The sequence below is a fragment of the Anolis sagrei genome, chromosome 8 (assembly GCF_037176765.1).
Source record: "Anolis sagrei isolate rAnoSag1 chromosome 8, rAnoSag1.mat, whole genome shotgun sequence".
NCBI classification, from domain to species: Eukaryota; Metazoa; Chordata; class Lepidosauria; order Squamata; family Dactyloidae; genus Anolis; species Anolis sagrei.
Window position 1 is genome coordinate 6,312,674 of NC_090028.1, and position 15,679 is coordinate 6,328,352.

The 15,679-nt window shown below is 40.5% G+C and overlaps 1 protein-coding gene across 2 annotated transcripts in view; it reads right to left on the reverse strand.

Moving 5' to 3' along the window:
- Positions 1-15,679, reverse strand: part of NUP93 (nucleoporin 93) — a 177,105-nt gene that overhangs the window by 44,429 nt on the left and 116,997 nt on the right. For both annotated transcript variants that reach the window (XM_060788074.2, XM_060788075.2), the window contains 2 exons: positions 8,465-8,539; positions 1,708-1,797 (listed from right to left, as the gene is read on the reverse strand). In XM_060788074.2, the coding sequence (XP_060644057.1) occupies positions 1,708-1,797; positions 8,465-8,539 (165 nt within the window). The remainder of the gene's footprint in view (positions 1-1,707; positions 1,798-8,464; positions 8,540-15,679) is intronic.

Here is a 15,679-nt window from a genome sequence, read left to right on the forward strand (position 1 = left end):
TAAATAAATAAATATAAATGCCGTAAATAAGTAAATAAATAAATAAATATTTTATGTTGCATGTAATAGTACCAATAATATTGCAGTATAATGGTATAGTACAATACAGTAAAATATAATACTGATATTGTGCTATGCTAATAATATAATATATTGTATGTATGTATGTGTGTGTGTGTGTGTGTGTGTGTATGTATGTATGTGTGTATATATATATATATATATATCTTGTAAGCCGCTCTAAGTCCCCTAATATTGTGCTATGTTAATGGAGAGGGATGACGAGTATGAATCATGGTTTTATTTTAACTATGTTTCAATTATAATACTACTAATAATAATACAATATAATAATTATTCATTTCATATTACAGGTAATATTACTAAGAGTATTACAATATAATGGTATAGTACAATATAGTAATATATAATACTAATATTGTGCTATGCTAATAATATAATATATTGTATGTATATATATTTTGTAAGCCACTCTGAGTCCCCTTTGGGGTGAGAAGGGCGGCATACAAATGTCATAAATAAATAACTAAATTGGTAAATACAATATTTACTAAAGAACATTACCATGTATTGAACTGTTTTTTAAAATTTATTTATTTATTTATTTATTTATGACGTTTATATGTCGCCCTTCTCACCCCGAACTCAAAAGAGTCATTGTCTCTGGTAATGTAAACATGTTGTTTTCCACCAAGAGTTAATTATAGTCTCTGGTCATCCATGTCAGCAGTTCTCATCAGGAACTTTTAATTACAGTTCATCAGTACGTGCGCCAACTGCGCCCGTACCTTGGGAAGTCTGACTTGGCCACGGTAGTCCACGCTCTGGTTACATCCCGTTTAGACTACTGCAACGCTCTCTACGTGGGGTTGCCTTTGAAGACGGCTCGGAAGCTCCAATTAGTCCAACGGTCGGCAGCCATGATACTAACTGGAGCGGAGCGCAGGGAGCGCACAACTCCTTTGCTGCACCAGCTCCACTGGCTGCCGATTTGCTACCGGGCTCAATTCAAAGTGCTGGCGTTGGCCTTTAAAGCCCTAAACGGTTCTGGCCCAATCTACCTATCCGAACGTATCTCGGCCTATCAGCCCACCAGGACCCTAAGATCTTCTGGGGAGGCCTTGCTCTCTATCCCGCCTGCTTCACAGGTGCGGCTGGCGGGGACGAGAGACAGGGCCTTTTCTGTGGTGGCCCCTCGGCTCTGGAACGCCCTTCCCATGGAGGTAAGATCAGCCTCCTCGCTGATGGTATTCCGAAAAAGACTAAAAACTTGGATGTTCAAGCAGGCATTTGGTTAATTCGGTGCAATGAATGTGTCGACTACGGATTGGTAATATGGATGATGCAATTGGACCACGATTTTAGTTAGGAGATGTATTGGATTGTGATTTATGTGAAATATTGTGTATTATGTTTTTTACGGTTTTAATTGTATACTGTGTACTGTATATTCTGTTGTAAACCGCGTTGAGTCACCAGTTAGGCTGAGAAACGGCGGTATACAAGGACAGTAAATAAATAAATAAATAAATAAATAAATTCTCCTTTTGTAGTTTTTCAGGCCTCATTTCTTAGGTTGGCTATATAGGCCCCAACCATATACCTTTAATACAACTGCATTCAAACCGCATATCACATATTCATCACACACAAAAGGACCACCTCATGCTTATCTAAAGGCTGTACCTTATCATCCAGTTCGGCGACAGTAGCACACAGGTCCACAAGGTTGGGTTGCAGGTGCCCATTGACGATCTTCTCATTATAAATATAAATCTGAAAATATACAGAGAATAAGCAGATTTCCCCACAAGGATGCCAGTCTCCGCTCTCTTTCCCCATGACTCTCCGCCAGCTGGAGGCCTGCTTAATGCTAATGCCAGCAGAATCTGAAACCGGTCTCCAGACCGGAGGGCCTCCTGCCAAGATGCCTCCTCATTCCCTTGCCTTGTATCCCTGACGCACTTTGGAAGGGAGAGTCATAGAAAATGCTTCTCTTTATTTATTTCAGAGCTCTAGGCGGGCCTCAGGGTCAGCATTTCTTGCTGCTTGGCAAACCCCGAACCTGATCTAATGATGACAACACCCAAGGACCAATGGCCGGCAGATATGTCAAGACCTACATTTGAGATTCAGACAGTCCTACATTCTCATATCCATCTGTAGGTTATGTGTGACCACAGTCAAGGTGGTCCCAGTGGTGACTGGCATGCTGGGTGCAGTGCCTAACTCTGTTACAATGGTTTACGGAACAAGAACAGGTCAAGGACGAGAGACAAGGCCTTTTTAGCAGTGGCCCCCCGCCTATGGAACGCCCTCCCTAGAGATATCGGATTGGCCACCTCCCTCTTGTCTTTTAGAAGGAAAATCCAGACCTGGTGATGGGACCAAGCGTTGGATCCGTGAGCAGCAAGTGGAAGAAGATCAGACAACTTATGGCAATGAATTGACCCGGACTGGTTTTTGGATTCTGATTTTAATGGATGTGTCTTAATTAATTGTTTTAATTGTTGTTTTAATTTTTAATTTTTTAATAGTACTGTGGTTGTTTTTATGATGCTAGCATCGTATGATGCTTCTGTTAGGCTGCCCTGAGTCCCCCTTCGAGGGGAGAATGGCGGGGTCTAAATATAGGAAATCTATATAAATAAAAATGTAATGTTCGTTTGTGGGTTTAACAGAACTCAAAAACCACTGGACGAATTGGCACCAAATTTGGACATAAGACACCTACCAACCCAATGTATGTCCTTCACTCAAAAATTTGATTTTGTCATTTGGGATTTGTAGTTCATGGGATTTATAGTTCACCTACAATCACAGAGCATTCTGAACCCCACCAACGATGGAATTGAACCAAAATTGGCACATAGGTTGAGTCAGCCCAAGGGCGAGTTGTGCCAATTTGGATTCAACCATGAGTCAGCCCAATTTTGGTTCAACCATGAGTCAGCCCAAGGGCGGCTCATGGCGGTTTACAGAACGACACAATTCAATGCCCACAACAATATAAAACATTTAACATGGATAAAATTCAATTAAATAGTAACACCAATAAAACATAGATTCTCCATGTCTCGTTACCAAAGTCGTTGTCCAATCGCGTTGTCCAGTCATTCCAAGAGCAGAGTTTATCTGCTACACTTCATTTGAGAAAGCCTGCTCAAACAGCCAGGTTTTGACTTTTTTGCAGAACGATAAGAGGGTGGGGACTGATCTAATGTCCCTGGGGAGGGCGTTCCACAGCCGAAGGGCCACCACTGAGAAGACCCTGTCTCTCGTCCCCGCCAACCGAACCTGTGAAGAAGGCGGGACCAAGAGCAGGGCCTCTCCAGAAGATCTTAAATTCCTAGGTGGTTCATAAGGGGAGATACGTTCGGACCCATTTATTACTACTGTATATACTCGAGTATAAGCCTAGTTTTTCAGCCCTTTTTTTAGACTAAAAAAGTCCCCCTCGGCTTATACTTGAGTCAAGGTTATTTATTATTTTCCTCTGTTATTATTTTTATTACATTTATAATTTTACCCTAGTATTATTACATTTATTATTTTACTCTATTTATTATTGTTATTACATTTATTAGTTTATGATATTATTACTGGTATTATTACATTTCCATTATTTTATGATATTATTATTATTACATTTATTATTTTACTCTATTATTGTTATTACATTTATTATTTTACGATATTATTACTGGTATTATTACAGTTCCACTATTTTACTCTATTATTAGTATAATTATTATTACATTTATTATTTTACTCTATTTATTATTGTTATTGCATTTATTATTTTACGATATTACTACTGGTATTATTACATTTCCATTATTTTACTCTATTATTATTATTATTAATAATAATAATAATATGGTGAAAACTTGGCTCTGGAATTTAGCATTCGATGAGTGAGTCAATAACTCTTGACCACACGGACAGATGGTGATGAATTGTGATTTCATTCTGATGACTTGGCCTTATGTAATTATATGATTGTATTTTAATGTATTTTATGTATTAGTGCATTATGTGGTGTGATATTTTAAACTATTGTTTTTGTATCTTTTGTTGTGAACCGGCCTGAGGAGACAGGTATATAAAAGTTCTAAATAAATAAACAATAAATAAATATTATTACATTTATTGTTTTACTCTATTTATTATTGTTATTACATTTATTATTTTACGATATTATTACTGGTATTATTACATTTCCATTATTTTACTCTATTATTATTAGTATTATTATTACATTTATTATTTTACTCTATTTATTATTGTTATTACATTTATTGTTTTACTCTATTTATTATTATTATTACATTTATTATTTTACGATATTATTACTGGTATTATTACATTTCCATTATTTTACTCTATTATCATTATCATTATTATTATTATTATTACATTTATTATTTTACTCTATTATTATTGGAAGAATACGTAAGCACATTGACATTGAAGAAGATTAGAATAATGGTTTAATCAGTTTTAAATTAAATTACAGTTTTATGAAAATATTTAATCTACTGATGCCTCAATTAATGTAATTTTATTGGTATCTATTTTTATTTCGAAATTTACCATTAGATGCTGCATTTCCCACCCTTGGCTTATACTCAAGTCAATACGTTTTCTCAGTTTTTTGTGATAAAATTAGGTGCCTCGGCTTATATTCGGGTCAGCTTATACTCGAATATATACAGTATTTATATTACAATATAATGGTATAGTACAATATAGTAACATTGAATACTGATATTGTACTATGCTAATAATAGACATAATTATAGCTGGGCATAGACTTTGTGATCTAATGATGACAACACCCAAGGACCAATGGCCGGCAGATATGTCAAGACCTACATTTGAGACTCAGACAGTCCTGCATTCTCATATCAATCTGTGGGTTATGTGTATCCATGTGGCCCTGGCATAAGTCAGTCAAGGTGGTCCCAGTGGTGATTGGCACACTGGGTACAGTGCCTAAAGACCTTGGCCTGCACTTAAAAACAATCAGCACTGACAAAATTACCATCTGCCAGCTACAAAAGACCACCCTACTGGGATCAGCATGCATTATTTGCCCAATACATCACACAGTCATGACTGCATGGAGCGCTGTTACCTTCCTGCCTGAGTAGTACCTATTGATCTACTCACATTTGCATGTTTTCGAGCTGCTAGGTTGGCAGATGCTGGGGCTGACAGCGGAAGCTCACGCTGCTTCCTGGATTCGAACCTGCAACCTTTTGGTCAACAAGCTCAGCGGTTCAACCCACTGCGCTCAGTACTTTAACGCCACCACAAAGAGGCGTTAGAGAGCCAAAAATGGGGTGATTATGACCCCTAAAGCTTCCATAGCTGCCCACTCTTGCCATAGAAATTATTAAAACAGGAAGATTTACACATAATTATAGCTGGGCATAGACTTTGTGGTCTTTTTGCTCCCAGACTATCCGGCCACAAGAAGAAAAGGGACCCACGTTGCCAAGCAAACGTTTTCAACGTCCCACCTGAATTCCATCAAATTAATGCCATGCACCACCCCAGGAAAGTATGTTTTCAAAAATCAATGTTAGCATCTGCTACTTAGTCATGGTGACAGAAGAAATCAGATCAGATTCTGCAGATCAGAAGATATACTGAACCAAAGTGACAAGAGAAAGGCAGCCATTCTCAGCCGAAGGGACTTCCAGTTTTTCAGGACTACGAGATAGTTTTAAGATATTGGGACTTGCAATAGGAGGCTACATACACTGTGCATGCGCTTCTTGATCGTAATATTGGTGGCAGAGGGTTGTTGTAGGTTTTTTTCGGGCTATATGGCCATGTTCTAGAGGCATTTTCTCCTGACGTTTCACCTGCATCTATGGCAAGCATCTTCAGAGGTAGTGATGTCTATTGGAACTAGGAAAGTGGGTTTATATATCTGTGGAATGACCAGGGTGGGACAAAGGACTCTTGTCTGTTGGAGCTAGGTGGGAATGTTTCAACTGACTACCTTGATTAGCATTTGATGACCTGGCAGTGCCTTGGGCAATCTTTTGTTGAGCGGTGATTAGATGTCCTTGTTTGTTTCCTCTCTGTTGTTTTGCTGTTGTAATTTTAGAGTTTTCTTTAATACTGGTAGCCAGATTTTGTTCATTTTCATGGTCTCCTCCTTTCTGTTGAAATTTTCCACGTGCTTGTGGATTTCAATGGCTCCTCTGTGTAGTCTGACATGGTGGTTGTTAGAGTGGTCCAGCATTTCTGTGTTCTCAAATAAATCAAATAAAAAACTCTAAAATTACAACAGCAAAACAGCAGAGAAGAAACAATCAGGCACATCTAATCACCTCTCAACAAAAGATTGCCCCAGGCACTGCCAGGCCATCAAATGCTAATCAAGGTGGTCAGTTGAGACATTCACACCTAGTTCCAACAGACAAGAGTTCTTTGTCCCACCCTGGTCATTCCACAGATATATAAACCCACTTTCCTAGTTCCAATAGACCTCATTATCTCTGAGGATGCTTTCCATAGATGCAGGCGAAACGTCAGGAGAAAATGCATCTAGAACATGGCCATGTAGCTCGAAAAAACCTACAACAACCCAGTGATTCTGGCCACGAAAGCCAATAAATACATTGGTGGCAGTGTTTGGCTCATATTTACGAAATTCATTTACAGATTTGTTCTAATGCAAAATTAATATCTTATAATTCATCCAACCCAAAAGGGAGCTTCATTGAACACGGCCACATTGTGTGCTCCAGGGAAGCATTGTCTGCATTATATGAGTAACTTGAAATTGAAGCTGACAGGTTCGTTCTAAAAAGGTGTCAAGAGTCCATGATAGCATCACTTTCTGCTCTACCAACAATAGTTTTAGGGCAGTTTTCCATTGCGTTGTCAAAGCCTAAATATATAATTATAATATTGTATTATTATTAGTAGTATGATATTGTATTACATTATAATATCATAAATATTACATATATATATATACACACACTCACATACAATATATTATATTATATTATATTATATTATATTATATTATATTATATTATTGGAAGAAGACAACAGAATAGGAAGAACAAGAGACCTCTTCCAGAAAATTAGAAACATTGGAGGTAAATTTCAGGCAAAACTTGGCATGATAAGAAACAAAGATGGCAGGGACCTAATAGAAGCTGAAGAGATCAAGAGAAGGTGGTGAGACTATACAGAAGATCAGTATAGGAAGGATAATAATATCGAGGTCAGTTTTGACGGTGTGGTGAGTGAATTAGAACCAGACATCCTGAGGAGTGAGGTTGAATGGGCCTTAAAAACAAAGATGGCAGGGAACCAACAGAAGCTGAAGAGATCAAGAGAAGGTGGTGAAATATACAGAAGATTAGTATAGGAAGGATAATAATATCGAGGATAGTTTTGACAGTGTGGTGAGTGAATTAGAACCAGACTTCCTGAGGAGTGAGGTTGAATGGGCCTTAAAAACAAAGATGGCAGGGACCCAACAGAAGCTGAAGAGATCAAGAGAAGGTGGTGAACTATACAGAAGATCAGTATAGGAAGGATAATAATATCAAGGATAGTTTTGACAGTGTGGTGGGTGAATCAGAACCAGACTTCCTGAGGAGTGAGGTTGAATGGGCCTTAAAAACAAAGATGGCAGGGAACCAACAGAAGCTGAAGAGATCAAGAGAAGGTGGTGAAATATACAGAAGATTAGTATAGGAAGGATAATAATATCGAGGATAGTTTTGACAGTGTGGTGAGTGAATTAGAACCAGACTTCCTGAGGAGTGAGGTTGAATGGGCCTTAAAAACAAAGATGGCAGGGACCCAACAGAAGCTGAAGAGATCAAGAGAAGGTGGCGAGACTATACAGAAGATCTGTATAGGAAGGATAATAATATCGAGGATAGTTTTGATGGTGTGGTAAGGGAATTAGAACCAGACACCCTGAGGAGTGAGATTGAATGGGCCTTAAAAACAAAGATGGCAGGGACCCAACAGAAGCTGAAGAGATCAAGAGAAGGTGGCGAGACTATACAGAAGATCTGTATAGGAAGGATAATAATATCGAGGATAGTTTTGATGGTGTGGTGAGTGAATTAGAACCAGACATCCTGAGGAGTGAGGTTGAATGGGCCTTAAAAACAAAGATGGCAGGGACCCAACAGAAGCTGAAGAGATCAAGAGAAGGTGGCGAGACTATACAGAAGATCTATCCTTAATATCAAGGATAGTTTTGATGGTGTGGTGAGTGAATTAGAACCAGACATCCTGAGGAGTGAGGTTGAATGGGCCTTAAGAAGCCTTGCTAACAACAATGGGTGGGTGTGCTCTCCATGGAAATAACTCAGCTTGGGATATTGTCATCTATTGTCTCTCTCAATTTAAGGATAAGTTTCAGAAAATTAAAACTGCTTTTACTCACTTGCCGGGCATAGGCCATCTCAATGTTGTCCAATGAACTGCGGCCTGGTTGTGATAACTCGCTGACGTAACTGGGCTGTTGGAAAAAAGGTAATGGTTACACTCAGATACTGATGATGTTCATTTCAAATGTTTGTAGGCTACTATAACAGTTGTATAAATACAATAAAACAGTGTTTCTTAACCTTCCTCATGTTGTATTGATCCCCAACCATAACAATATTTTCATTGCTACTTCATAACTGTAATTTTGCTACTGTTGTGAATTGTCATGTAAATCTCTGATAGGAAGGATGTATTTTCATTCCTGCGACAAAATGTAGCACAAATACCTGATACACCCACATTTGAATACTGGTGGGGTTGGGGGGTATTGATTTTGTCATTGTAATTGCTAGAATTTATAGTTCACCTTCAATCAAGGAGCATTCTGAACTCCACCAATGATGGAATTGAACCAAACCTGGCACAAAGAACTTCCACGACTAACAGAAAAAAACTGGAAGGGTTTAGTAGAGATTGAGTTTTGGAGTTGTAGTTCACCTATCTCCAGAGAGCACTGTGGACTCAAACAATGATGGATCTGGACCAAACTTGACACAAATACTCAATATGGCCTAATGTGAACACTGGTGGAGTTTGGGGAAGATAGACCTCGACATTTGAGAGTTGTAATTGCTGGGATTTATAGTTCACCTACAATCACTGAGCGCTCTGAACTCCACCAATGATGGAATTGAACCAAACTTGGCACACAGAACTCCCACGACTAACAGAAAATACTGGAAGGGTTTGGTGGGTACTGCCCTTTAGTTTTGGAATTGTAGTTCACCTACATCCAGAGAGCACTGTGGACTCAAACAAGGATGGATCAGGACCAAACTTGGCAGGAATACTCAATATGCCCAAATGTGAACACTGGTGGAGTTTGGGGGAAGATAGACCTCGAGATTTGAGAGTTGTAATTGCTGGGATTTATAGTTCACCTACAATCACTGAGCACTCTGAATTCCACCAATGATGGAATTGAACCAAACTCCCATGGCCAACAGAAAAGACTGAAAGGGTTTGGTAGAGTTTGAGTTTTGGAGTTGTAGTTTACCTACATCCAGAGATCACTGTGGATTCAAACAATGATGGATCTGAGCCAAACTTGACACAAATACTCAATATGCTCAAATGTGAAAACCGGTGGAGTTTGGGGAAGATAGACCTCGACATTTGAGAGTTGTAATTGCTGAGATTTCTAGTTCACCTACAATCAAAGAGCATTCTGAACCCCACCAACAATAGAATTGGGCCAAACTTCCCACACCAAACCTCCATGATGATGATGATGATGATGATGATGATGATGATGATGATGATTAGAAACACAACAAGATGAGTCCACAGCAGACACTCTGCTGGCTGTTGTTTTGGATCACACATTGGACACTTCCCAAGTGTCTAGGACTGTGTGATGTATCGGCGAATAATGTATGCAGATCCCAGTAAGGTGGGCTTCTGCAACTGGCAGATGGTAATTTTGTCAGCGCCGATTGTGTTTAAGTGCAGCCAAGGTCTTTAGGCACTGCACCCAGTGTGCTGATCACCACTGGGACCACCTTGACTGGCTTGTGCCAGAGACTTTGCAGTTCGATCTTTAAATCCTCATATTGTGTCATCTTTTCCAGCTGTTCCTCTTCAATCCTGCTGTCACCTGGGATTGCAACATCGACAATCCACACTTTGTTTTTAATACGATCGTGAGGTCAGGAGTATTATGCTCCAAAACTTTGTCTGTCTGAATCCGGAAGTCCCAGAGTATCTGACATGTTCATTCTCTGTAACTTTTCCAGCTTGTGATCCCACAATTTCTTTGTCACAGGCAGATGGTCTTTGTGGCACAAGTTCCAATGAATCATCTGAGCAACGGTGTTGTGCCTCTGCTTGGAGTCTGTCTGCACAATCTTCTTGCAGCAGCTGAGGTTGGGATCTACTGCTTCATCTGCTTCCTTGCAGAGTCTACACTTGGAATCTGTCATCGACTTTTCAATTCTGGCTTGGATGGCCTTGGTTCGAATGGCTTGTACTTAGGCTGCCAGAATCAGGCCCTCCTTTGTCTACTTTTTCAATGTCCCTTTTGTGAGAAACAGCCATGTTTTTTCTTTGTCAATTTGGCTCTCAATTTTTCCCAGAAACTGTCCATGGAGAGCCTTCTTTTGCCAGTTTTCTCTTCTGCTCTGGATTGTGTTTTTACAGTATTCCCTCTTTGTCTTTTGCACTTTAAGCAGTTTATTATTGTTATCATTATTGTTGTTATTGTTATTATTATTATTTGAAACACAACAAGATGAGTCCATAGTCTACATTTGGGATCTCTTGTTGACTTTTCAATTCTGGCTTTGATGGCATTATTACTAATAATAATAGTAATAATTACTATTACTATTATTATTAGTAATAATAGTAATAATTACTATTATTATTATTATTATTATTATTAGAAACACAACACAAGATGAGTCCACAGGGGAGCATTTGCACAGCTTAGGCTCGTGCGCCAGCTGCGCCCATACCTTGGGAAGTCTGACTTGGCCACGGTAGTCCACGCTCTGGTTACATCCCGCCTAGACTACTGCAACGCTCTCTACGTGGGGTTGCCTTTGAAGACGGCCCGGAAGCTCCAACTGGTCCAGTGTGCGGCAGCCATGATACTAACAGGAGCGGGACGCAGGGAGCATACAACCCCCTTGCTGTACCAACTACACTGGCTGCCGATCTGCTACCGGGCTCAATTCAAGGTGCTGGCTTTGGCCTATAAAGCCCTAAACGGTTCCGGCCCAAGATACCTGACTGACCGCCTCTCGGCCTATGAGCCCACGAGATCTTCTGGGGAGGCCCTGCTCTCGATCCCGCCTGCGTCACAGGCACGGCTGGCGGGGACGAGAGATAGGGCCTTCTCGGTGGTGGCTCCTCGACTGTGGAACACCATTCCCGTGGACATCAGGCTAGCCCCCTCCTTGTTGATATTCCACAGGAAGTTAAAGACCTGGCTATTTAAGAAGGCATTTGACCAAAAAGTGCAATGACTGGTAATTTGATCATAGGAATGGAACAACGGAAATGATATTGGATTGTGGATTAACGATGAGACGATTCGGAATGTAGTAGGAATTTTTGTAGTAATGTTGATGTTTTGATAAGATGTTTTTCTGATAATGATGTGGATTATTTTGCACTATGTTTTGTATTTGCACTTGTTTTTTCATGTTGTACACCGCAATGAGTCGCCCTTAAAGGGCTGAGAATTGCGGTATATAAGCGCAGTAAATAAATAAATAAATAAATATTAATAATAATTAATAATAATTATTATTAATAATAATTATTAATATTAATTTTAATTATTATTTATTGTGTCATGGAAAAAGCTGGCAAACCACGAATGGCATCTGAATTCAATTTGTGTCCTGAATACTCTGGCATTGTGCAGCTATATTAAATATCACCAGTGCTGTTTTTGCACCTTTTTCATCACAAGAGTTTATGGAACTTGGAAAAAAAGATAACACTGCCTGCTAATTGGTCTTCTATCTCCATGCAGACCATTGGTATTTTTCCTAAATAGCCTTAACTTTGAAAATTGGTTCTTTGCCCAGCTTGATCCCTGCCGTCCTTGGACCTGCGTCTTTCAACTGAGAGGAACCAATTAAAGCCCCGTTCTATTTTCAGGATGCCTCTTTGGTCTCTGAGTCGCGGATAATTTGGTGGAAATGGGGCTTAAGTGCCAACCTGCGATGCCAACTTGAAGCAAGTGGCTTTTAGCACAGCGGACGCACTTCAAACCTCGGAGGCCTCTGACTTTTAAGGCTGGGAACGCAACGACGCATCAATGGTTTTCTAATGCTCTCCCGATAATATGTGGTCTCCACCAAAGCGAGCAGAGAGCACTGCCGGGAAACCAATCTCATTCGATCTCTTTAACTCATTCGTGGGGACTATGAAAGGGGATTTTTCTCAGTGCTCTTTCCCTTCTTCCTTTGAGACTCCGAGGCCAGTGAGCGGGAGAGTAGTGTCACTTCACAGCTGGGCACAAAAGATGACAACGTATGAAGGGATCGGTTCAAAAGGAAGCTCCGTGTTAGATGTTCCCGGGGAAGGTTAAACGTCAATTCACACACAACCCAGAAGTAGTTGAAAGCTTCCAGAAGAAGCCGTCAGGCCTAGGAAGCTTGAATAGCATTGAGTAGCCATGAAGTTGCAAAATCAATCAGTGAGGGTATCTGCTTAGAGGTATTGTTAAGATTAATTTCACAATTCAGCAGCAGATCAGTTGCACAACTTCAGCGCTTTCCAGTAGCTTCTTCCTGCACAGTATTTTCAGTCTCACAAACTGCAAGTCACTCTGGAACGCTTTACAGACACTTGAGCACATGCCCGGTCGTTGTCAGTTTTACCATTGTCTTTCCCCCAGTCTAGATGACATTACAAACTTACCACAGCACGCAGTTATATCTTGTCTTAGCAGACAGGTTATTTTAATCAATTACATAAAGCCTTTGACGAACAGCATCACAGCACAAGGAAAGAGTATACACTCTACATGACTTCCTTATATACAATTCTATACAATTACACATAGCAATCTCTGATTGGTTCCCAAGTCATTAACTTAACTCAGACCCAGGATTACATCATTCACAATCACCTGGACTAGGCCAGAACACATTCCCCAAATGAAGTTCTATATACAGTTAATGCATTTCCAATAGAAGCCTATTAGCAGTGCACGACTCAGCTATATTACATTACAATACATTGTAAAACCTGACAGTTTATTTATTGTGTCAGAAGCAAATTGAGGGCACAATTTAAATGTATTTAAAACACAAACAAAGTTTAAAACTTGGCATTATGTTAAATGTCTTTTGACCAGTAGCTGGCCACTTGGAGTGCCTCTGCATAGGGGTAGCCTGACCTTCCCTATATAAATAACAATGTAATGTTTGTTTGTAGGATTAACATAACTCAAAAACCACTGGATGAATTGACACCAAATTTGGACACAAGACACCCAACAACCGAATGTATGTCCTTCACTCAAAAAAAAATTAATTTTGTCATTTGGGAGTTGTAGTTTCTGGGATTTATAGTTCACCTACAATCAAAGGGCATTCTGAACTCAACTAACGATGGAATTGAATCACACTTGGCACACAGGACTTCGAAAACCAATAGAAAACAGTAGAAGATATTGGTAGGCATTGACCTTGAGTTTGGGAGTTGTAGTTCACCTACATCCAGAGAGCACTTTGGACTCAAACAATGATGGATCTGGACCAAACTTGGTAGGAATATTGCATATGCCCAAATATGCACACAGATGAAGTTTGGGGGAAATACACCCTGACATTTGGGAGTTGTAGTTACTGGGATGTATAATTCACCTACAATCAAAGAGCATTCTGAACCCCAATGACTGAATTGGGCAAACTTCCCACACAGAGCACCTATGACCAACAGAAAATACTTGAGGCCATCCAGTCCAACTCCCTTCACCGGAGCAAGAAAACGTAATCAAAGCCCTCCTGACAAAGAGCCATCCAAGAAATACTGTTTACCCAGAAGCATAAAGACAATGCATATATTAGAAATCAACACTTTCTCGTTACTTTTTTTTTTCCAGATCACCAGACTGGGCCACAGCAATGGCTGGCAGGGGATGGCTAGTAGAATCATAGAATCAAAGAGTTGGAAGAGACCTCATGGGCCATCCAGTCCAACCCCCTGCCAAGAAGCAGGAACAATGCATTCAAAGCACCCCTGACAGATGGCCATCCAGCCTCTGTTTAAAAGCTTCCAAAGAAGGAGCCTCCACCACACTCCGGGGCAGAGAGTTCCACTGCTGAACAGCTCTCACAGTCAGGAAGTTCTTCCTCATGTTCAGATGTAGTTTGAAGCCATTGTTCCATTGCGTCCTAGTCTCCAGGGAAGCAGAAAACAAGCTTGCTCCCTCCTCCCTGTGGCTTCCTCTCACATATTTATACATGGCTATCGTGTCTCCTCTCAGCCTTCTCTTCTTCAGGCTAAACATGCCCAGCTCCTTAAGCCGCTCCTCATAGGGCTTGTTCTCCAGACCCTTGATCATTTTAGTCGCTCTCCTCTGGACACATTCCAGCTTGTCAATATCTCTCTTGAATTGTGGTGCCCAGAATTGGACACAATATTCCAGGTGTGGTCTAACCAAGGCAGAATAGAGCATGGGGAGCATGACTTCCCTGCACCTAGACACTATGCTCCTATTGATGCAGGCCAACATCCCATTGGCTTTTTTGCCACCACATCACATTGTTGGCTCATGTTGAACTTGCTGTTCACGAGGACTCCAAGGTTTTTTCACACGTACTGCTTTTGAGCCAGGCGTCCCCCATTCTGTATCTTTGCATTTCATTTTATCTGCCAAAGTGGAGTATCTTGCATTTGTCACTGTTGAACTTCATTTTGTTAGTTTTGGCCATTCATCTCTCTAATCTGTCAAGATTGTTTTGAATCCTTCTCTTATCCTCTGGAGTACTGGCCATCCCTCCCAATTTGGTGTCGTCTGCAAACTTGATGATCATGCCTTCTAACCATCTAAGTCATTAATGAAGATGTTGAACAGGACCCGGCCCAGGACAGAACCCTGCGGCACTCCACTCGTCACTTCTTTCCAGGATGTGGGCCTTTCTTGCCTGGCGGCACCCTCTGTTTGGGAGGTTAACTGGCACTTGATTGTTTGCTGACTGGCATTCCCCTATTATTGAGTGGTTATTCTTATTTCCTGACTTGATCGTGGTGTTGTTTTTTTTTATACTGATAAGCAGATTTTGTTCATTTTCACAGTTTTCTCCTTTCTGTTCACAAACACGTGAACAGTTTCAACAGAAAGGAGGAAACCATGAAAATGAACAAAATCTGGTTTTGTTGTTCATTCATTCAGTCGTTTCCGACTCTTTGTGACCTCCTGGACCAGCCCACGCCAGAGCTCCCTGTCGGCCATCACCACCCCCAGCTCCTTCAAGGTCAATCCAGTCACTTCAAGGATGCCATCCATCCACCTTGCCCTTGGTCGGCCCCTCTTCCTTTTGCCTTCCATTTTCCCCAGCATCATTGACTTCTCTAAGCTTTCCTTTCTTCTCACGATGTGGCAAAAGTACTCTAATCTCCTTCCCTCCAATGAGCAGTCGGGCTT